This window comes from Dipteris shenzhenensis, chromosome 2 (assembly GCF_047967505.1).
Source record: "Dipteris shenzhenensis isolate YYH24624 ecotype China chromosome 2, Dip_SZ_1.0, whole genome shotgun sequence".
In the NCBI taxonomy this organism is placed as follows: domain Eukaryota; kingdom Viridiplantae; phylum Streptophyta; class Polypodiopsida; order Gleicheniales; family Dipteridaceae; genus Dipteris; species Dipteris shenzhenensis.
The window spans coordinates 16,195,045-16,217,337 of NC_141597.1; the positions used below are offsets into that span (position 1 = coordinate 16,195,045).

The 22,293-nt window shown below is 41.7% G+C and overlaps 1 protein-coding gene across 2 annotated transcripts in view; it reads left to right on the top strand.

Annotated features, from left to right (window-relative positions):
- Positions 1-12,233, top strand: part of LOC147904382 (short-chain dehydrogenase TIC 32, chloroplastic-like) — a 48,315-nt gene extending 36,082 nt beyond the window's left edge. For both annotated transcript variants that reach the window (XM_087394191.1, XM_087394200.1), the window contains one exon: positions 11,848-12,233. In XM_087394191.1, coding sequence (XP_087250317.1) covers positions 11,848-12,026 — 179 coding nt within the window. In that variant the 3' untranslated portion in view covers positions 12,027-12,233. The remainder of the gene's footprint in view (positions 1-11,847) is intronic.
- The last annotated feature ends 10,060 nt before the right edge of the window (positions 12,234-22,293 follow it).

The window sequence follows — 22,293 nt, forward strand, 5'->3', positions numbered from 1 at the left end:
TATCAGAGCCATTTGATCCCCCTTAAGCCCATTTTTGCCACATCATCATCATCTTCTTCTTCTTCTTCTTCACCATCTCTCCCTCTTCTTCCAAAAATTTGCTTGAGCTTGTTCTCCTCTGATTCTCACCCATTTCCCACGCCCTTTCTGTTGGAGATCCCTCTTGTTGGGGCGAGTTTCTGGCTGGAAGGAATTGAAGAATAAAATGCGCTGCTGGTCGCCATTGCATGAAAATCGTCGATTCTTCTTCCTGCAAGTTCTCTACGCCTGCTCTGTCTTTGTCTAATTCCTTTCAGGGCAAGCTTCTCCATACCTAGAGCTACCTTGTGCTGAAATCTAAGCAGCAATGGCTGCATATTGAAGGAGAAAACAAAGAAAAACCAGTCGACTTTGTTCAAGAAGGTGAAGGCGACCTGACGCATATTTTCGCCTCTTCTTCCCAGAGGATCTACTGTGGTATACCAGCTTTCTTTTGCCTTAGAAAGCCCCCTTTCTTTTGCTTTGAAGAGTGTGATATGAGCCCTCCAAGTTCAGCTCTCTAGTTTTGACAGTTTTGACATACTTTTGAAAATGATGCTACATAAAATGCTACTCTAGCATTTCTGGTCTTTTGAAGTTTTCAATAACTTCACTACAAGTGTTGCTTCAGTTTTGTTTTGACTTGCTAGACCTGGTTGTGATTGGAAAGTGTTTATTTCATCCACTTCTATGAAGCATGCAAAAGTAGCATCATTGTTTGAAAACTAGTCACTACTATTTGCTACATCAAGTGCCTATACTTTGGAAGTATTTCAGTTCTTTTTGCCTTGTAAGAGAGATAGACACTGCCCAATATCTGGGTTAGACCCTCTCATGGCTACTTTATATAATCTTGAGAAGTTCAATGGAAAGGGCTTCCATACATGGCAAATGAAGGTAAAATTTGCATTGATGCGGGAGAACTTATGGGGACTTGTCAAACCTACTCCTACCGCTTCTTCTACGGCCTCAAATGCTGGAGAATCTTCAGCTCCGACACGACCGGCAAGGGATCCAGCAAGAGAAGAAAAAGCATATGGTATAATTGCTTTAGCTTTGGGTGATGATTACATACATCATATATCTGACTTGGAGTCTCCATCGGAAGCATGGCAGAAGCTAGATTTGATTTTTGGTGCAAGCTCTCACATATCTAAACTATCACTTAAAATCTCTTTCTTTGAATTAAAGATGGCAAGTGATACTACTTTAGCTGCTCATGTCAACTATATGCGGAGTCTTATGACTCAGTTAGCTTCTATCAACTCTCCTATCACCCCTGATGATGCTATGGCAGTACTACTTAAGAGTATGCCTGAAAGTTTTGATCACATTGTTAGCACTTTGAAGAATCTTCCCAATCCAAACCTTGAAGGCATTATCTCAGCTCTCCAAGAAGAAGAAAGACACATGGAGCTAAGGAAAGGCAATGACACTGCTTATGTTATGAAATTCCAGAAGGGCAAGTATTCTCCTTGCAATCACTGTGGAAAGACAAATCATCTTTCAAAGGACTGCTTCAAAGTTAATCCATGCAAGCACTGTGGCAAAAACAACCATAGTGAGAAGTTTTGCAGAGACAAAGCAAAGACAGAAAATGCAAATCTACTTACAGTGAATTTGCCTCCACAAGATGAGGCATCCCATGAAGATTATGCATTTTAAATCATCTCTATGTATGCTCCAGATCTCTCTTTTTATGTCAAGGTACTCAGCCTGGATAGTCCTCCAAAATGAATGAAAATAAATTATTGTGTGTTGTGTGTTTTGTAAACACCTCTGGTCACCTTATGATGTAGGCCATGTGTATGTTTTGTTCCATGGTACCTCCTACAGACATTGTGTGCATGTACATGTAGGGGAGATAACCATTGGAAGGTCTGTTTGTATCCCTTTTTGTTTACCTTACACCCAAGGGAACCCTTGCTAGCATGAGAACCTAGCCATAGATTAATCCTTGACCACCATGAGATGGCATGAGAAACTATGAGACTAGATGTATCCATGACATAGCCTGAGGCATTTCCTTGAGGGGGGGTTTGTTGGGATATCTCAAGGTGTATGCCTCAGGCACACCTTATGTTTCTATGTGTGAGTGCTAGAGGCACAGTTAGGTGCCCACAAGCATAGTTAGGTGGTGGAAAAGCCACATAGGATGATTGAGAGAATCTAGGAGCAGATTGAGGAGATGATTGTGGAGCTCTGAAGTCATCAGTGATGTCAGTGAGCATGTATGAGGTGCCTACTTAAGGACCTCACTCTTCTTCATTCTACAAGCAAGCATTCTGATTTTGTGTCCACTCTACTCTTTCCTTTCAGTATTCCAACACGAGGTAGAGGGAAGTCGACGGTGGTGCATGAACGAAGAGCAGCGCGGTGGAGAACCGAAGAGCGGATGGGAGAGGCACCGCGGGAGGTGCGCCAGAGGTGGAGGAGAATGTGGAGGCATAGAGGATGAAGAGCAGAGATTGAAGAGTGGCACGAGGGCAGTGGCAGTGGTTGTGGGGAAGAACCGAGGCAGACGGGAGAGGCATTGCAGTAGGTGCACCAGAGATGGAGGGGAGGGAGAGTAGGAGGTCAGAGAGGGAGGTGAGTGAGTAGAGAAAAATGCCCAAATCCTTAGCTAAGCGTAGGACAAAAAACACTCATGGGATCTAATGCCTTGCTTATTGCATTTGACTTGGATAATTTGGTGAATATTCCATGGTAGACATGATATACTTGTGAGACGTATTGGATGTGGATGTGCCCTACAAATTTGATTTTCCATGTTTTAAATTTTAGTGATGATACAATTGAAGAGGAGAGTCTTGATCATGACTTGACCTTGGTCACCTATTGTCACATATCTATTGTCCTTGGTCACCTAATGTCACACATCTATTTTCATGTGGTCATGGAAATAGTTGAGGAATGTGGTGCACAAAAATCACTCCAAAGTGGTCAAATGTTATAGTAATGAGCTCCTTTATGTTGGTTATCACTTTGTCAAGTGTGATGCACCATGTTCTTGTTAGATATCAATGCTCCACTCTCATGTAACTACGTGGGAACCAGCTAACTCTACTTGTAAGCCCCCCATATGAGGAGAAGGCATTTGAGTAGCTCGGTAATTCGGTAGGTCCTAGTTTGGGTGGACACCAGATGGGGGCCATGTGTGGCCTGATGGCTGGACGGAGTTGGCACACTGCCAACTAGGCTACATGCAAGTGCGAGAAGGAATCCCATGACTGACTGCATTGAGGGTCGATGGAGCATTTCTCAGGGTAGCCCACTCTTGTTGCGGGGCCCATTTGGAATCTAGAGGAGGAGATGCATCAAAAGACGAGGACTGGAGAAGATTCGGCGTTCTACGCTGGATCAAAGAAAGGTAAGGGTAAGGACTCTGGTAACCCATCTTCTGATGATGATAAAAAGAGAAAGAAGAAGATCAAGTGCTTCTATTGCAAGAAGGTAGGGCACAAGAAGAATGAGTGCTGAAAGAAGATTGCAGATGAGAAGAACAGAGTAAAGAAAGAGTCCAACAACAGTGCACAGACACCACCAGTAGAGCTATTTGTAGCAATTGAGGAGATTTGCACATAGGTAGTTCATGTACCTACGGATGAACCTTGGATCATTGACAGTGGTGCATCATGCCACATGACCAGTTGAAAGGATTGGTATACCTCTCTACAGTCGGTAGGGAATGACATCTTGGTAGCAGTCAGCAATGATGCAAAATGTCCAGCAAAAGGAAAAGGTACGAATGCGCTCAAGTTAGATGGAGTTGTAAAACAGTTGTCCGATGTTCTTTATGTGCCAGATATCAAGAGGAACTTGTTGTCCATTTTTGCGATCACGGATCGGGACCTCAAAGTTCAATTCGATAAGAATGGTTCACAGATCTTGGATCTTCAAGGAAAGGTCATTGGTAAAGGTACATGGCACAACAACATCTATGAACTCTTAGCTTTCAGTGCTCGAGCCGATGTGAAGAACACTAAGCTATGGCATGAGAGGTTTGGTCATCTAAACCTTAGTTCTTTGAAGGAGATGCATAAAAGTGGAATGATTGCAGACCTACCAGAAATTTCAGATCTGCCCGATGTATGTGAAGCTTGCATGAGGGCAAGCAGCATCGATAGCCCTTTCCTAAAGAGGCCAGCAGGGCAAAGGCTCCTCTAGAGCTCATTCACACAGACCTCTGTGGAAAGATGGAGATGGAAGCATTTGGTGGTTCCTACTACTTCATGACACTAATCGACGACTACAGTAGAAGGATATGGATATACTTCCTAAAGACTAAAGACCAGGCTTTTAATAAGTTCAAGGAATGACATGTAATGGTCGAGAAAGAAACGGGGAAGAAGGTGAAGAAATTGAGATGAGACAGAGCTGGAGAGTTCACATCAACTGAATTCGAGAGTTATTGCAAAAGCCACGGGATCAAGAGGCAGAAACCCCTGCCACATACATCACAACAAAATGGAGTAGTAGAATGCAAGATGCGCGTCATCTGTGAAATGGGTAGGAGTATAATGAAAGGGAAAGATTTGCCAAAGGCTTTCTGGGCTAAAGCATGTAACACTGTAGTTTACATTCTGAATCATAGCTACACAAAAGCTGTGAACGGGATGACTCCACTACAGGCATTTTATGGTAAGAAACCTTCAGCTGCACATTTCAGAGTTTTTGGATGTGACTATTTTGTGCATGTCCCTAATGCTAATAGGACCAAATGGGAACCAAAGAGCTAGAAGTGTATTTTCTTGGGCTACAGTGAAGAGGCGAAGGGTTACCATCTCTATAACCCTGTTACCAAGAAGGTAATAGTAAGTCGCAATGTGGTCTTCTTAGAACAGCCGCATCAATTGGAGGAGGATGCTTCCTTCCCAGACAACTAGGACCAGGATATCCATCCAGTATCACCACCAACAGTAGGCCAAACTCCCCCAATGGTGCTTGGGAGGATTCAAGATAAAGAAGATGAAGAAGAGCTTGTAGAACCACAATGGCAAAAGCCATTCTTGAAGTGGGTAAAGCAGCTTTTGGACGGCAGAGAACCTCCAGCCATTGAGGAGGAACCATCTGAACACCGTCGATCCAAGAGATTAGAGGAGCAAAGAAGAGCGCAGGAACACTTGGTGAACTATGCTTTGATGACAGAAGTGATCTATGCTGATGAACCCAAGTGTCTTGAAGAGGCATAGGGTGATGATAGGTGGATGGAGGCTATGCAGTCGGAGTATGGCTCCATAATGAAGAAAAACACTTGGAACCTTGGATCGTCTACCAAAATGCAAGGTAATCGGCACCAAGTGGGTGTACAAGACCAAGTACAAGTCCGACGGCACGTTGGATAAGTACAAGGCTCGGCTCGTGGCAAAAGGATTTGCACAGGTACATGGTTTTGATTATCAGGATACTTTTGCTCCCACAACTCGACTAATCACAATTCATAGTGTTTTGGCTTTAGCTACCTAGGGAAGTTGGCCCATGTTTCAGATGGATGTAAAATCTACCTTTCTGAATGGGGATCTCAAGGAGGAGGTATACATGGAACAACCACTAGGTTTTGTGATCCCCGGTTCAGAAGATAAATTCTGTAAACTAAAGAAGGCACTTTACGAGCTGAAACAGGCCCCACGAGCATGGTACCAGCAAATTGATGCCTACTTTCTACAAAACGGGTTCAAGAGAAGCCCATCAGATGCGAATTTGTATATCTTCAGAGGAGGCAGGTGTATGATCATGGTCCTTTATGTAGACGACATTGTCATAACAGGGAACCATGAAGAGAAGATCTCGTAGACAAAGCATTTGCTAGGAAGAGAGTTTGAAATGACAGACCTGGGACTGATGCATTTCTGTTTGGGGATTGAAGTTTGGCAAGAGCCAAAACAGATCTTCATTTCACAGCTGAAGTATGCTGGAGAGATACTGAAGGCATTTGGCATGGCTGAGTGCAAGACAATTGGTACCCCTATGGAGGTTGATGTGAAGCTCTCAAATGAGGATTTATCACCATTGGTGGATGAAGTGAAGTACATAAGGCTTGTGGGCAGTTTGATTTACTTGTGCAACAAACGGCCGGACATTAGCTTTGCGACTGGTGTACTAAGCAGGTTTTCCAATAAGCCCCGGGAGAACCATTGGAGGGCAGGGATGCAAGCGCTGAAATACATCAAAGGCACACTTGATTATGGCATCACCTATACCAAGGGCAACATCTTGACCGGATTTTGTGACTCAGATTGGGCAGGAGATGTGGACAGCAGGAGATCAGTGATAGGTTACTGTTTCTCACTTGGATTTGGAGCTATGTCATGGGTCAGCAAGAAGCAACTCACAGTTGCTCTTTCTTCTACCGAGGCTGAGTACAAATCAGCATGCTTTGCTTCTTGCAAGGCAGTGTGGTTGAGGAGGATTCTAGGGGACATGGGTGTAGTGCAGAACAAGCCTATGCAGTTATCATGTGACAATCAAAGTTGCATGGTGATTGCAAAGAACCCTGTGTTCCACACTTGCACAAAACACATTGAGATTCAATATCACTTTGTACGCGAGCTCATCATGGATGGAGAGGTCAACTTGGTGTACTGTCCGACTACAAAGAATGCTGTGGACATCTTCACAAAGGTTCTTGGAAGAGACTTGCTGGAGAGGCATCTTCATCAACTTGGCATTGGACCGAAAAAGTAAGTTCACTTGTGGGTGGTCATTGAGGGGGGGTGTTAGATATCAATGCTCCACTCTCATGTAACTACGCGGGAACCGGCTAACTCTACTTGTAAGCCCCTCATATGAGGAGAAGGTATTTGAGTGGCTCGGTTATCCATTTGGGGACACCAGATGGGGGCCATGTGTGGCCTGATGGCTAGACGGAGTTGGCACACTACCAACTAGGCTACATGCAAGTGCGAGAAGGCATCCCATGACTAACCACATTGAGGGTAGATGGAGCATTTTTTGGGGTAGCCCACTCTCGGGTTGTGGAGCCCGTTTGGAGTCCCAAATGATCCTGGATGGCTGTGGGCCGAATGGTGACCATAGGTCAGTTGCTCTATTTTGCGCACCGGTTCTATCGTGTGGTCGGTGGCCTATTTCGGGACCCCCAGTCGACTGTTTTGGGTGGACTGGGTCGATCACCCAATTGAGCCCAACCGACTACGACTGGTGGCTATATAAGATCAAGCCCGTGAAGCCCATTTCACTGGCTACAGCAACCCTGATTCCTTAGCATCCAACCTCCGTCTTTTATTGTTTCCAGCTCGCCATCAGAGCTTCTTTCATAGGAGTGCATGGTTGGGAGGCAACGCCATCTATTGTATCAGTTCTACAATGCCATCTATTGTATCAGTTCTACAGTAATCAAATTTTTGATTCTCCGTACTATCTGTTTTCTCTCTTGTGTACGAGATCCTGTTATCTGTTGAGCACATATGTTGTATTGTTTTCTTACAGTTCTACTAGGTCTTCTCTATCACTTTCATGATTAAATATCTTTGTTTGAAGGATAATTAATTGAATTAAGCTTGATATTTTCTTATTAATTGTGGTTGTATGTCATTGAAATTTATAGCATTTTGAGGTGATTCATGTTGTTTTTGTCCTAGTTTAGAGTTCTAAGTGACTACCTATTCTTCCCCATCTAGAGAAACCTCACTTTATAGTGTTTTTGTCCTAGTTTAGAGTTCTAAGTCACTACTTGTACTTCCCCATCTATAGATACCTCACTTTATAAGACATGGAGGCTTTATTTGTTAATTCACCACGAGCTATATCATCAACCACTTTTATTGATGAATCTTGTTTGTAGTAAAAGTAGACCTTCATGGTGGAAATGGTAGAGTGTGTTGTTGGCTAGTTTAGTTGAAGATGACTTAGTGATGTATCTTTCCATCAACTTTGAATTGTGGCAAGTAAAGAATAGTGGTTTCTTCCTTGCTTCCATCAGTACATAGAGAATATTTATTGGGTTTAGAAAATGAATATTCAAAAGTCACTTTGAAGTGGATATTTCCTTCCTCCCATCTTGCACAGGGGCATAGTGATAGTAGCCCCTTTATAAGAGAGGATGACAGTTCCATGTGGCATAGGAAGATATCCCACATATGAGGAGTCTTCCAAGGATTATCTATGCCTAGTACTTAAGGGGATAATTTATTCTGTAATGACTTCTACAATTGAGTCTTTTCTTTTAATATCCATTATTTGCCATAGTATTGTTTCATAGTGGCCTAGGATACATACATAGTGTCTTGCTTTTAGCGCTAGTTCATTCAACCGTGAGGGGAGAATTTGGCAATGAGGTCCTTCAAATAAGGTTTGTAATTACAAACCTTCAAGAAAAAATTTATACCTATATGTTCATCTGAGGGGGAGGAAGTTATAGTATCCTTTCACCTTGTTCTCTTTACCGTATCCTTTTAACCATTCTTAGGGAATGGCCATGCCATCCCTGCTGATAGTATCACCCCATATGGGATCTTGAATACAATTTTAGGGATTTAGTGCTTAAAATTCTTTCAAATAGTATAGAAACAACTCTTAAAGTTTTGAAGTTGGTATTCAAATGTAGTGCCTAGAGTATGGTTGTCCATATAAATCTTAAGGTAGTCTAAGGCTCTTGAGAGGCCTTTTAAAATATTGGTTTGATTAGCATTGCACATCCTAAAGGTCATGATATAGCTTGAAAAGGTGTTGAAGGTGAGCACAAATATACACAAAAGATTTACAAATTACTTTCCATAGGACATCAAGTTGGTATACCCTAAGAAGTAGCCTATGAATGAGTACATATCTTCCTACCAAGTTATCCAACCATAAATTGTTGATTTCATGGCATAGAAATAGTAACCTTTAATGATTGAGGGATTTATACTTCACATAGATCCTAGTTTTCTTTTTATTATTCATATAAACTCTACTATTCTTCTTCTTCATTGAGATGACCAAGGGGGAACACTATCCTCAATGTTTACCAGGATTTTATATGCATTGATTCACATTGAACGTAACATCTTGCATGCTACCTTATGGCCTTTGCTATACTTGTTTATGGGGAAAGTGTTGCATGGTTATGGAGTAAGTTATCCCCTTGAGGCCTTAAATATTTAAGGAAAAGTGTTAGCAGTTTCTTGATAAAATCGTTCATGTTGATTACTACTTTGTTCATTAATTGCCTCTGAACCTTGATGGACCATGGTTCCTCCTTGGTTTTGAGATTGATATAGTGGACATGAGTTTCCTTCACATTGAGTTACTTCTTGTAGTACTCCTTGAGTACCAACTCTTGTTCTTGGAAGACTTTGTAGTTGCTAGGGTTTATAGAGCCATCTGACCCATTGCTAAGGCTTAATTTCCGTGTTTGTCCATTTCTCATACTTCTTCTTAAGTAACAAATCTAATTTTAGAAATAATGGTAGGGATTCACAGAGTCATATAACTCACCACTAAATCCCAAATACCATACCCTAACTACTAGGGGTTATCTTACACTCTTGAAGAATTGGCAATAGTATCCAACAACTCAAAGTGATATATGGCAAACTTCATCTTTTGTGAGAAGAAAAAACCTTGACTTGACTACTCACATTTCCATGTGTATAGCATTCATCATCTGTACTTTTCTTATCATCCCTAATAAGACAATCAAATTTCAACACCTTGGAACTTAACCATTCCCACTTGCTCTTTGAGACTTTGACATGTGCCTTGAAGGACATGGTATATAAGTGGGATATGTTCTCAAGTGTGACTCCATGGAACACATAGTAGTGCTTTGAGATCCTTGCTCTATCGATGTAGGACCACCACATAAATGTTAAAGTATCACTACATCTTAAGTAGAGATGAACCGATTTCCTTTCTTATACATCTTTTTTTGTTAGCTACCTAGTAAAGCTATTGATGCGCTATCTAGTAGAGCTAGTACTTTGTAGTAAAGCTATTGATGCAGATATGTGTGTTGTTGCACATGTGAGCTGGATTAATCTACTATCTATGATCAAGGACAAGCCTCACATTAAGATAGCTAAATCTTATGGTCAGATTGCATACACATGACAAAATCTCCCATCCTCAAAGAGTATTCAAAAAAATGCACCAACAAAGCAAAGGATTGTCAGCAATGCAAGGTTTCTTGTTTGAGAGACATCACTCACAACAAACCCCCCCCCCCTTCCTTCTCGCCACAAAAAAATATCTACAACTCGGCTCACAACACCTTTACAGATTCCTAGGATCAAGACAAGATGCACATGTACTAAGTAATGACATAGCCTTTTTCGTACAAGGGAGTCCTCGTTACCATGAGGTTACTACCATGTGTCTTTTGTTGCAACATCATATGCCTACTCATCTAAGTTAACATTGACAAACTCATGTACATTTGTGATAATAAGATGTTGATTAAAGAATTTGTGGAGGTCTTTACAATATAAGGCACCTAATATAAGTCTTGTAGACTCTAAATTAGGCGAGATGTGGTGATGGAATCCATTATAATTGTAACTATATGCACAAATGCATTCAAACTTTAACCAATGTAAGAAGTTTGAAATGTGTAGAAAACTTGGGATGTTAAATGTTACAATAGCTACTCTCATACTTTAATTTATGATTCAAAAATTGAATTAAACATTTTTGGAGTCTTTAGGAGGACATCTCATTTTATATACTAAAGTGAAGAAAATATTTAAATGAAGAAAGGTGCAGCCTTTTCAAGGCTTGGAAGTAGTTATCTTGCCCATGTTGGCAAGTGATTCCCAAGGTATCCAGCATTTTGGTGCTATTGCTCATTTCCTTTTGTTATCTAGGATGGAATGTATTTTCATGCTAGCTTAGCTATGACTCAAGTGCTAAGTATCTTTGAGGAACCAAACTTCTCAAACACTAGTGAGTTTCTAACTTACCATACATAAGTGATGAGAGCTCCTCTACTGGCTAGCCACAGTGTAGTAGTTGTTGTTAAAGAGATTTCCTAGCACACATTATGCCCATGTAATTTATATCATTGTGGAATGTTGTTCTAAGAGAAAATTTACATATTAGACCATTGATATGGTTAGCAAGGCCAACTATGACAATGATAAATCAATGATGATAATGGTAAAAGTAATAGCAATAATAGGATGTATGATCCTTATATATTCTTTTAAAAAAGATACAGTTGGCATATTTTGTACCATTCTAAAAGATCCTTGAAAAAAGTAGGCATGAAAAAATTTCTAGCAAAACAGACCAAGTGATGGTGGCATATCTTTAGTACTAGAGGTAAAACAAGCAATGGTGTGCTACTACATGGTCTTTATCATATGGAGGGTGCACATTAGCACCCTTGTAGTGTTGCATGAGAGATGTAATCTAATTTTTTGAATAGTTGAAGTGAGTGAATATGGCATTGCAAACAAATGTAAATGTAACACGATTGAAATTGTGATCATAACAGATTTAAAGACTTGTAGAGATGGGGCTCTAGGTCTTGGAATGTTCAAGGTGAAAGCCTGCAAAGTGAAATATTTGCATGAGAATAGAGTGCTTTGATCAATAATTCTAACTCACAAGGCTGTACGGATAGAGGTTGGACTTGATTCTAGTGCTATGTTAACCCAACTTTAGTTGGATCAAGTTAAGGAAGATGGTTGTATTAAGCCTTTGGTAGGATCCTTGAACCCATGGATGTACTTGAGTGCAATTTATGTGCATATAAGCAAAAATACAAAAGGGTGTCCCAATAGAACACGGGGAGGAAAGAGTGAGGAATTGATGCGATGGGTTGGACATTCCTTTGTTAATAATTGGACCTTTAAAAAATATATTACTATGTGTTTTTGATGCAGGGAGCAGCAACCCAATGTTTTTTGGCTCTTCATCCATTTGTAAATGGTGTGAGCGGTAAATTTTTTAGAAATTGTAACTTTTCAAAACGTAGTGACTATGCAAGAGACCCTAAACTTGCCACCAATCTATGGGATTTTAGTGAGAAGCTCATATTTTCTTGTATGCAGCACCAAAAATTATAGAACATGAGGAAACCTCTCATGAACATGATGTGCATCCTTTCTCAATGAGGCAAACTTTGAAAATAAATTGTTATAATACGAGGAAGGAGCATGGCTTATGAAAAAATAATGGTGAGCTATACAAATACAATTATTGTTCATACAAAATCTATATGAAAACATTTATTGTTCATAATTGATCAAAGCATTGTGGCTTATTGATGGGGAAGTGAAATTGGCTTCTATGTTGACTACATGATGCATCATTCTAGTGCATGGCCATATGGCATTATGTTGGTAGTTTTCCTTGACTTATAACTATAAATATTTTGTTAAGTTATTACAATGAGACTATGGTAATATATTTTCTACTACTAGCTTGGTCTTGACTTCATTTAATATTGATGATCATGGTTTCTAAAACAAAATTTTGGAGTTAGAGGATTGTAACCTCCTTGTCATTTGATTTTCTTAACATGCATATGAATCCCAAATATCTTAATTTTCTTTCTTCCTTCTTTTCTTTCTTTCTAGATGCATGAATGTTGATGTAGACATATACATGTAGACACATAAAAACACATACACCCTCTTGAAGATCTATCTCAACATCATGTGATATGATGTAGATAAACATTAACACATAAGAGTGCTAAAAAGGAAAAGGGTTGGAAACCCTGTTAGATATCAATGCTCCACTCTCGTGTAACTATGCGGAAACCAGCTAACTCTACTTGTAAGCCCCCCCCATATGAGGAGAAGGCATTTGAGTATATCATTTTTCCGGTAGGTCCTGGTTACACCAAATGGGGGCCATGTGTGGCCTAATGGCTAGATGGAGTTGGTACACTACCAACTAGGCTACATGCAAGTGCAGGAAGACATCCCATGACTGACCGCACTGAGGGTAGATGGAGCATTTCCCGACGTAGCCAAACTCTCAAGTTGCGGGGCCCATTTGGAGCCCCAGATGATCCCAAAAGGCTCTGGGCTGAATGGTGACCGTAGGACAATTGCTCTATTTTATGCATCAGTTCTATCGTGTGGTCGGTGGCCTATTTCGGGAATGATCCCTAGTTGGCAATTTTGGGCGGACAGGACCGCATCTATGTGGAATAAGGAGGATATGGACACATGGAAAAGAGAGGGTCCCTATGGGCTCCATGTGGGGAGACTGTTGATGTTCTCAATATTTTAAGAGTCTTGAGCATCTTTTGATGGGACACATGGTAAGAGTAGCCAAAAAGGACATGGATGGTGACATACGGGCTTATGTGATTGATGGGGAAAAGAATCTACAAGCAGCAATTGTAAATGGGTGAAGGAGGGTGACAAAATCTCTATAAAAGGAGCCCTCCTCTCCCTTGTTCAATATCTCTTCCACCATTAGGCCTCATGTTGCTGTAGCTCTAGTCTCCTCAAGCCTCTTCCATGAGCCTTCTCTCCCTCTTGTAGATATTCTCTTATATAGACTCTTGTGTCCATCTCTATGTAGTTTATTCTCTCTCTATGAGTAGTCTTGGAGCTTCCGCTCCCTCTTGTATGTATGAAACCTCTTTTTCTCCCTTGTGTTTGTAGTATTTTGAGCTGCATTGGAGTGTAGTCTCACTCTATTGGTAATGAAGGTCACTTTAGGTTCTCTCTCTTGAGTGTCTCTTTCCTTTTTCCATTGTTTTCTCTTCCAAAGTGCTCAAAAGTGTTGTCTATTCGGCCGCTCATTGTTCATACATGGTTTATCTATTTCCCAAGCCACAAAGGTAGCTCTTCTTTCCCTCCTAGGTGACCTCTATGGGACTTGGATCGTTGATGAAGTCTAAGTGTGGAGGTAGTATTCTCCCAAGTCGGCACCAGTAGGAGTAAATGTTTTTCATGATAGTTTGACCCCCTATCAGTATTTTGCTCATCATAACTTTTTGCTCCTTTATCCGATTTGGACGAAACTTATATTGACGTGAAGCTCTCTTCAAGGAGCATCATTCTATGTCTTTAGTTATTGTATTAGATTTTAGACCAAGAATGTATGACTCTATGTGTGTGACTATTTCTTTTTCAGATAGCTTTTACCCCCATCCATTAATATGCCATATCTTTCCGACCGCTTCTCTGTTTCTTATGAAACTTATATCAGAGCAAAGCGCATTTCAAGGCACATCTAGATATGTGTTTGAATAGTTTATATCATGTCTTTGCTGAAAGTTATGGGTCTCTGTGTCTTATAATAGTTTGGAAAGTGTTTTGAGCTAAGTATAAAGGTGTCTATGAAGGAAGTGTAATGTTTCCTTGGAACCTACCCATCTGACCCAATCAGCCCCTTCAAACTCCTAGATATATATTAGTTCATGTCATGTTGAGCTGCAAGATTTTCTTTCAACAACGTATCTCTTCTCTTTAGCGCAGACCGGCTTGCTGAGATTATGGCCCCTGCTGATCCTTTCCTTCTCCCTATGCTTGAGTACAACATCACTTGGGATGCTACCATCTTCATTCTCATATAAGGGAGGATAGTATGGTGTGGTCTCTTGATATAAAAGCTTCTTTTTAATGTCCCTTTCCCAGTGATGAATATCTCTATCACTCAGTTCGAAAGCAGCAAGAAGTGAAGAGGTGCGTGAAGTTTATTAACCCCAACTTCATGTCACATCTTTTTGGTGGAGACGCCGAGTACGTTTGGTATTGGATTCATCCCACCTTACTAAATGGTCTTGGGTGTACTTGATTGCATGTTATGCCTAGTATAGGCATGTGTTTTCTGATGTGATAAAGAAGATGCCTGGAAGAACTTTGTTAGAAGAGTTGCATCCCATTTAAGAGAACTAGAAGATTGTAAAGGTGATGCTCAAGATATTCGCATGGTCATCATGATCATATCCTTTATGTTTGAACTCTTGAATATGTTGGCGAATCGACAATGCCATCGGCAGGCACAATGATAGATTGGGGATTGTTTCATGCACTGGTAGCCTGGTGTGAAGAAGAGTTGAGCCTTGGGGTAGTTTTTGACTATAACAGTGGAGTGGTGATTCTCAATGCTTTCAACTTCTTTTGCTATGCAACTGATGAAGAGTACAATATCTTGAAGCTGTTATGTGCACTTCCAACTGTGACAAGGGTGATTCTTGAATGCATGTATACACAATGTTTTCATGGTGCTGGTCACTTATTTTTGAAGATTTTGTTGAGCATCACATTGTGGAGGGTTTTCAACAAGTGGTTATGCATAATAAGTTGGTCTTGGTATACTAAGGCTCTGTGGGATCTTGTTTGGGATTTTATTTGGATCTTGGTGTTTCCTTTTTGTGTTTCATCATGGTGAAGATTCTAGTGTTTTGAGGGACCCAAGGGGAAGACTTGGAGTCTTATCTTTGGGATTTTCTTCGAGGATGCCAGCTTTCTGGATGGTCCATGAAGGATCGGGCAGAGATTTTACCTGATTTTCTTGAAGGTGTAGCCTTGAGTTGGCATGAGGCCTTGCTGGACTCTACCAAGGAGGACTGGGACCAAGTGGTGGGTGCAATGAAGTAGAGATTTGGGGCAATGGAGTCACTAAATGCTTTGATGTTGATGTTGGACCGGGTCTATTAAGGAGAGGGTGAGATGGTCTCTACGTTGGCAATCTGATATGAAACTTTATGGACAAAGTATGAAAGGGCAGCTTTGCGAGCTATGGCATCTACATCATTGGCCCCTCAAAGTCTCGTAGGGATGGAGCACTTAAAGATGAGCAAATTGTTGAGATATCAAGCTCTACCCCCGATACATCTCCTGGATGACTATCATTTATGTCATCGCCTATGTTAGTTGTACTCGTGGTGTAGTTAGACTACCACGTATGTTTTTGGTTTGGGTTCACATATGAACCACGTATTCTAGGTTTGACATATAGGGTATTTCCCTCTTCTATTGTATTGTTGTTGTGTGCAAAAGTGAAGAAAGGCTTCACCCTCCAACCTTGTGTCCTCTCTCTTTTGTGTGTTGTGAAGAAAGCTGAACTTGAGTCTCCTATCTCTCTCCCTCATTCTTTACATGGTATCAGAGCCTTGTTCGAGGTAAGGAGCTCAAGAAAGCAAGCCAAGTTTGTGGTGTCCTGGTAAGAGGACCAGTGTTGCTTTCCTATTTCGAGTTTGGGAGCAAATCTTTGCAGGTAGCACAGCCAGAAGTGCAGGAGTGCACTGTTTCAGATTGAGAGGCCCTTCGCGGTGTGGCGAGAGCGCAATATATGCTGCGGACGAGGGCGAAGCCCTCGGTGACTTTATTTTTTTGATTTGAGGCCGTTTCGGGGCCCGTTTTGAAGGCGCAAGTTCTTCGCAGGCACTAAGAAAAAGGCCCTGTTTTTGCTGTGCGACCACCGCGCGGCTAGTCGGTGGAAAGGTGCCACAGAAATTGCATCGTATGCCTGTGTGCAGAGATATTGGGAGTTGCAGATTCATGCCTGTTGCCTGTTGATGCAAAATCGTCACTAGGAAGTGACTGTGTGGTGAAATACCACTTTCGTCAGTGTTGCAGATCTGCCCCTGTGAGGCTTTTCGCAGAAGTTTTGCTATTTGCCCTTGTGAGGCATTTGCTGTGTTTACAGGTTGCTGTTGCAATTCGTGATTTGTAAAATGTCTGAGAATCTATCTACCATTGTCAGTGAGAAGCTTGACAAGAACAACTTCCAAGCATGGAAGTTCAGGATGACAAACTTCCTTATGGGAAAGGGAGTTTGGGATTACATCAGTGGTGAAACTACAGAACCAGTTTTGGGTGCTGCTCCTACTCCTGCTGAATTGAAGGCCTTTAAAGAATGGCATGAAAAAGCCAGAAAATGCCTGTATTGGCTGTCTGTTAGCATTTCAGATTCTATGATTGTGCATATACAGGATGTAGAGACGCCTAAGGAGGCATGGGACACATTGGTGAAGCTGTATAGCACAAATACCAAAGCACGAAAGATGCAGCTAAAGCAGGAGTTGCACAATGTGCAAAGGAAAAATCTGAATATAAATGAGTATTCCTTGAAGGTGAAAGGCCTTGCAGATTCTCTTGCCTCCATTGGAGCACCTGTTGATGATGAGGACTTAGTGTCCGTGACCTTGAATGGTCTTGGGAAAGATTATGCACAATTTCGGACATCCATTGGAGTCCGTGAAACATTTCCTGATTTTCAGGAACTTATTGCTCTCTTGCTGAGTGAAGAGCAAAGGAATGGTGGTTCAGCCACCTCAACTTCTCAAGAGACTGCTTTCTACTCGAATACAGGTAGAGGCAGGGGTAGAGGAAGAGGCCGTTTTGGTGGCCGTGCAAGAAATCAGAACCAACAGCAACAACAGGAAAACCAGTCCTATGGAGGAGGACGTGGTAGTTCTAGAGGCAGGGGGAGCCAAAGAGGCCGTGGTTCATGGCAAAGGAACCAGCAAGTAAATAGCAGCACAGAATGCTATTATTGTGGAAAGCTTGGACACAAGGAGAATACATGCTATAAAAAACAGAATGACATCAAAAGTGGGAAGTTGCAGCAAAGCAACTATGCATCATCAAGTGGGCATGGTGACGACAGAAATGAGCACCTTTTTGTGATGCAGCATATGGTTAACTCCATGTCAGGAGATGTTGCAGCTTGCAATGATGTTTGGTATGTTGATTCAGGTGCCTCTAACCACATGACCAGTCATGGTGAGTGGTTTCATGATGTTAGAAATTTGGATAAGCCAGGTTATGTTGAAACAGGTGATGATACTGCGCACCCAATTACGCAGGTTGGTAAAGTGCCATTGGCTATGCAGGATGGCAAAACGAAGTACTTGGCAGATGTACTTCATGTTCCAAAAATCACTAAGAACCTGGTTTCAGTTGGCCAGATGGTTGAGCAAGGTCTGCAGGTTAGATTTAATCCTGATGGATGTTTTGTTGAGGACTTGAAAAATAAGTGCCGCTTGGTTGCGAAAGGCAATAAAAATGGCAGAATGTTCACCTTGGATGTTGATATGCCTGAGGTAAAAGCTGCTATGTTTGCGCATGGGAGAGGTGTCATTGCAGATATTGAGATATGGCACAAGCGCATTGGGCATGTGAATATACAAAGGCTGAAATCTATGCAAACGAAAAACATTGTTGCAGGTTTGCCTAAATTCAGAGTTGAGGGAATGCAAAAGGTATGTGAAGCATGCCAAATGGGTAAGCAGGCCAGACATGCATTTCCCAAAAATGCTAAGGTGAGCAGAAGACCTTTGGAAGTGATCCATTCAGATGTTTGGACAACCAAAGCTGCTTCTATTGGTGGATGCCATTATTATGTGACGTTTATTGATGACTACACTAGGAAGGTGTGGATTTATTTTATGAAGCACAAAAGTGAAGTGTTCAGCCATTTCAAGGCTTTTAAGGCCATGGTTGAAAAAGAGAAAGGTGTGCATATTAAAGTGCTAAGATCTGATGGAGGAGGAGAGTACTTTTCAGAAGAATTTTGTGAATATCTGAAAGAACAGGGAATTCAAAGGAAGTACTCATGCAGGTCTACCCCTCAGCAGAATGGGGTTGCAAAAAGGAAGAACAGGCATATTGCAGAAGTAGGACGGGCGATCCTAAATGAGAAAAACATGCCTGATTATTTTTGGGCTGAAGCAGTAGCAACTGCTGTTTATATTATGAACAGAACCCCCACTGCAGCTGTCCATGGCATGACGCCTGAAGAAATGTATACAGGCCAAAAACCAGATATTTCTCACTTGAAGATATTTGGTTGCATAGCTTATGTTCATGTTCCTGATGAGAAGAGAACAAAGTTGGATCCAAAGGTAGAAAAATGCATCTTCATTGGATATGCTCAGCACCAGAAAGGGTATCGCTGTTATAACCCTTCCACCCGCAAAATGCAAGTGAGCAGAGATGTTGTTTTTTATGAAATGAGCAGCTGGTATGCACCAACTGTTATGGTAGGAGATGCAGATGCAGGAAATGGGAATGCTGCAATAAATGCAGAGCAGCAATCTCAAGCCTTGAGTGGACCCAGAGAGTCCTCTACTAGTGGATCTAATGCATGGATAGGGAGATTGAGATCTAGTGAATCGTCACATGGCAGCCCTGATAGTGTTGTGCAGGTATCACATAAGGGAAAAGAAAAAGTAGACCATGCTCCAGTGTTTGATGTGTCTGCTGGTAGCTCTCATGTTGATGGAGAGTCAAGCGGCTCTGAAATGAGCCTTGATGAGGAACTTGGGATTCCTTCTGTTGTTACACCTGGTGCAAGGAAAAGCAGGCATGATTTAAAGACTCCTGCAACTGATCCAGTTGTACGGAGGTCCACTCGTATTAAGTATCCAGTTGACAGGCTGAGATATGATGGGTATACAGCACATCACTATGCTTATATGGTCAAGGTTCTAGAGGAGCCAGAGCCCACATGTTTTGAGGATGCAGCAGGGCATAAAAATTGGGAAGCAGCTATGGATGAAGAGATGGCTGCCTTGGATGCAAACCACACTTGGGATTTGATGCCTTTGCCTCATGATAAGAAGGCTATTGGCTGCAAGTGGGTTTACAAAGTAAAGCACAATGCTGATGGGTCTATTAGCAGGTACAAGGCAAGATTGGTTGCCAAAGGTTTTGCACAGACATATGGAATTGACTATGAGGAAACTTTCAGCCCAGTTGCAAGGATGGCAACCGTGAGAGCAGTAATTGCTATGGCTGCTGCAAAGGGATGGTCTTTGCATCAGATGGATGTGAAAAATGCCTTCTTGCATGGTGATTTGCAGGAAGAGGTTTATATGATGCAGCCGGAAGGTTATGAGGATAATTCACATCCCGATTTTGTATGCAGGTTGCGCAAAGCCTTGTATGGCTTAAAACAGGCGCCGAGGGCATGGTCAGACAAGATAGGGCAATATCTTGTCACTATTGGATTTCAGATTTCCAATTCAGATTTTTCACTTTATGTGAAAAGGACAAACAGAGGGATTGTGCTTATAGTCATCTATGTTGATGACTTGATTATTACAGGTGATAGTGATGCAAACATTAATGAAGTGAAGCTGCTGTTGAAGCAGAAATTTGAGATGAAGGATTTGGGAGAGCTGCGTTACTTCTTGGGCATTGAGGTTATTAGATCCCCGAGTGGGATATGGCTGTTGCAAAGGCAATACAGTTTGGACATGCTGTCCAAATATGGGATGACAGGCTGTAAGCCTATCTCTGTTCCATTGGAGCAGAATGTGAAGCTCAATGCAGAGACAGGTGAGCTTCTTGAAGATATTACTATGTACAGGCGCATAGTAGGTAGCTTGATTTACATGACTATAACCAGACCAGATTTGAGCTATGCTGTGGGGCTGGTGAGTCAGTTTATGCAGGCACCGAGGAAGCCACATTTGGATGCGGCTAGGCGCATACTGCGGTATGTGAAGTCCACATTGCATTATGGACTGTTTTATGAAGCTGGGTGTGCATTACAGGTACATGGATACACAGATGCTGACTGGGCTCTGCTGACTGGGCTGGTAGTGTCTCAGACAGGAGATCTACTAGTGGTTTTATGTTTTCCCTTGGGAGTGGTGCCATCAGTTGGAGCAGCAAGAAGCAGCCAACAGTTGCCTTGTCGAGCACAGAGGCTGAGTACAGGGGTGCAGCAATGGCTGCATGTGAGGTAGCTTGGTTACGGAAGCTACTTGCAGATATGGGACAGTCAATTCATGCAGCAGTTGTCATTCATTGTGACAACATTAGCAGCATCATGCTTGCTAATAACCCAGTTTATCATGCTAGAACGAAGCACATTGAGGTGCATTATCACTTTGTGAGAGAGAAGGTTCTAGCTGGTGAGATTGATCTTGTCTATGTCAGCACTGAGGAGCAGGTGGCTGATATTTTTACGAAGGCATTGGGTACCGAGAAGCTTCGCAGATTTAGGAGCTTGCTTGGTGTACGTGAGATGGATTTGAGCTTGAGGGGGAGTGTTGAGATATCAAGCTCTACCCCCGATACATCTCCTGGATGACTATCATTTATGTCACCGCCTATGTTAGTTGTACTCGTGGTGTAGTTAGACTACCACGTATGTTTTTGGTTTGGGTTCACATATGAACCACGTATTCTAGGTTTGACATATAGGGTATTTCCCTCTTCTATTGTATTGTTGTTGTGTGCAAAAGTGAAGAAAGGCTTCACCCTCCAACCTTGTGTCCTCTCTCTTTTGTGTGTTGTGAAGAAAGCTGAACTTGAGTCTCCTATCTCTCTCCCTCATTCTTTACACAAATTTGTTATGGCTTTGGAGCCTCGTTTTCACTCAAAAGTAATGAGCAAAGATTTAATAACGTATGTGGAGGCACTTCGCATTGCGACCAAGAAAGAAGCTTTTCTAACAATTGAAACCTCTTTTGTGTCTTCAACAGCTTCAACTTCTAAGGTGGAGGTAATGGGCACTCCTCAGGTACCAAAGTCCTCTAAGTTAGATCATAATATCTCCCAATTGGTGGCAGAGTTTTGTGATTTGAAATTGCATTTGGTTAATGCACGACAACCTAGAGCACTAAAGAGTGAAGATAGGCCTCGAGATAAGAGTGGGGTCACTTGCTATGAATGTAATGAAAAAGGTCACTATCGCCCCGAGTGTCCTAGATTGAGAAAGAAAGAAGAAAAACAAGTATCCTTGTTAGAAGCTTCTTCAGGGGATGAGGAAAGAGAGATAATGATGGCTAAACAGGGGCGTGGTAAAGCAAAAGAAGAAGAAGAAAGCAAGGAAGAAGTAGATGAGGAACATCAGGAAGAGGAACACCGTAATAAGAAAAAGAAGGCATCTAGGAGGAGAATTATCCAGTCAGACTTTCCTTTAGGACAAGGCATTGGAAGCTATGACTTGCTGTCCGACCTTAAGGAAAAGGAAGCTCATATCACCTTTGGTCAATTACTTGCTTTGTCTCCAAAACTACAGAAGGAATGGGAAAAGCTAGCAAGCACAAGAGTGTCAAAGAAGAAAAGAAAAGTACCATTCTTGTTGTTCAAAAGGTAGATATAGATGGTGGTGAATATGTACCTGTGGTTGATGTGATCATTGATGGTCAAGTGATTTCTAATGTGTACATTGATGGAGGTGCATCGATTAATGTCATGAGTGAGAAGACCATGATAAATGCTGATTTAAAATACTCTAGTACTACCTCTCCTTATCGCATCAAATTGGTTGACAACACTAGACCTTGGGAGTTGTGAAGAATCTAGAAGTAGATGTAGGTGGAATTTCTGTGCCGACTACTTTTCAGGTGATCCCTACCAAGCCATATGCACATGCCTATCCATTGATTTTGGGAAGGCCTTG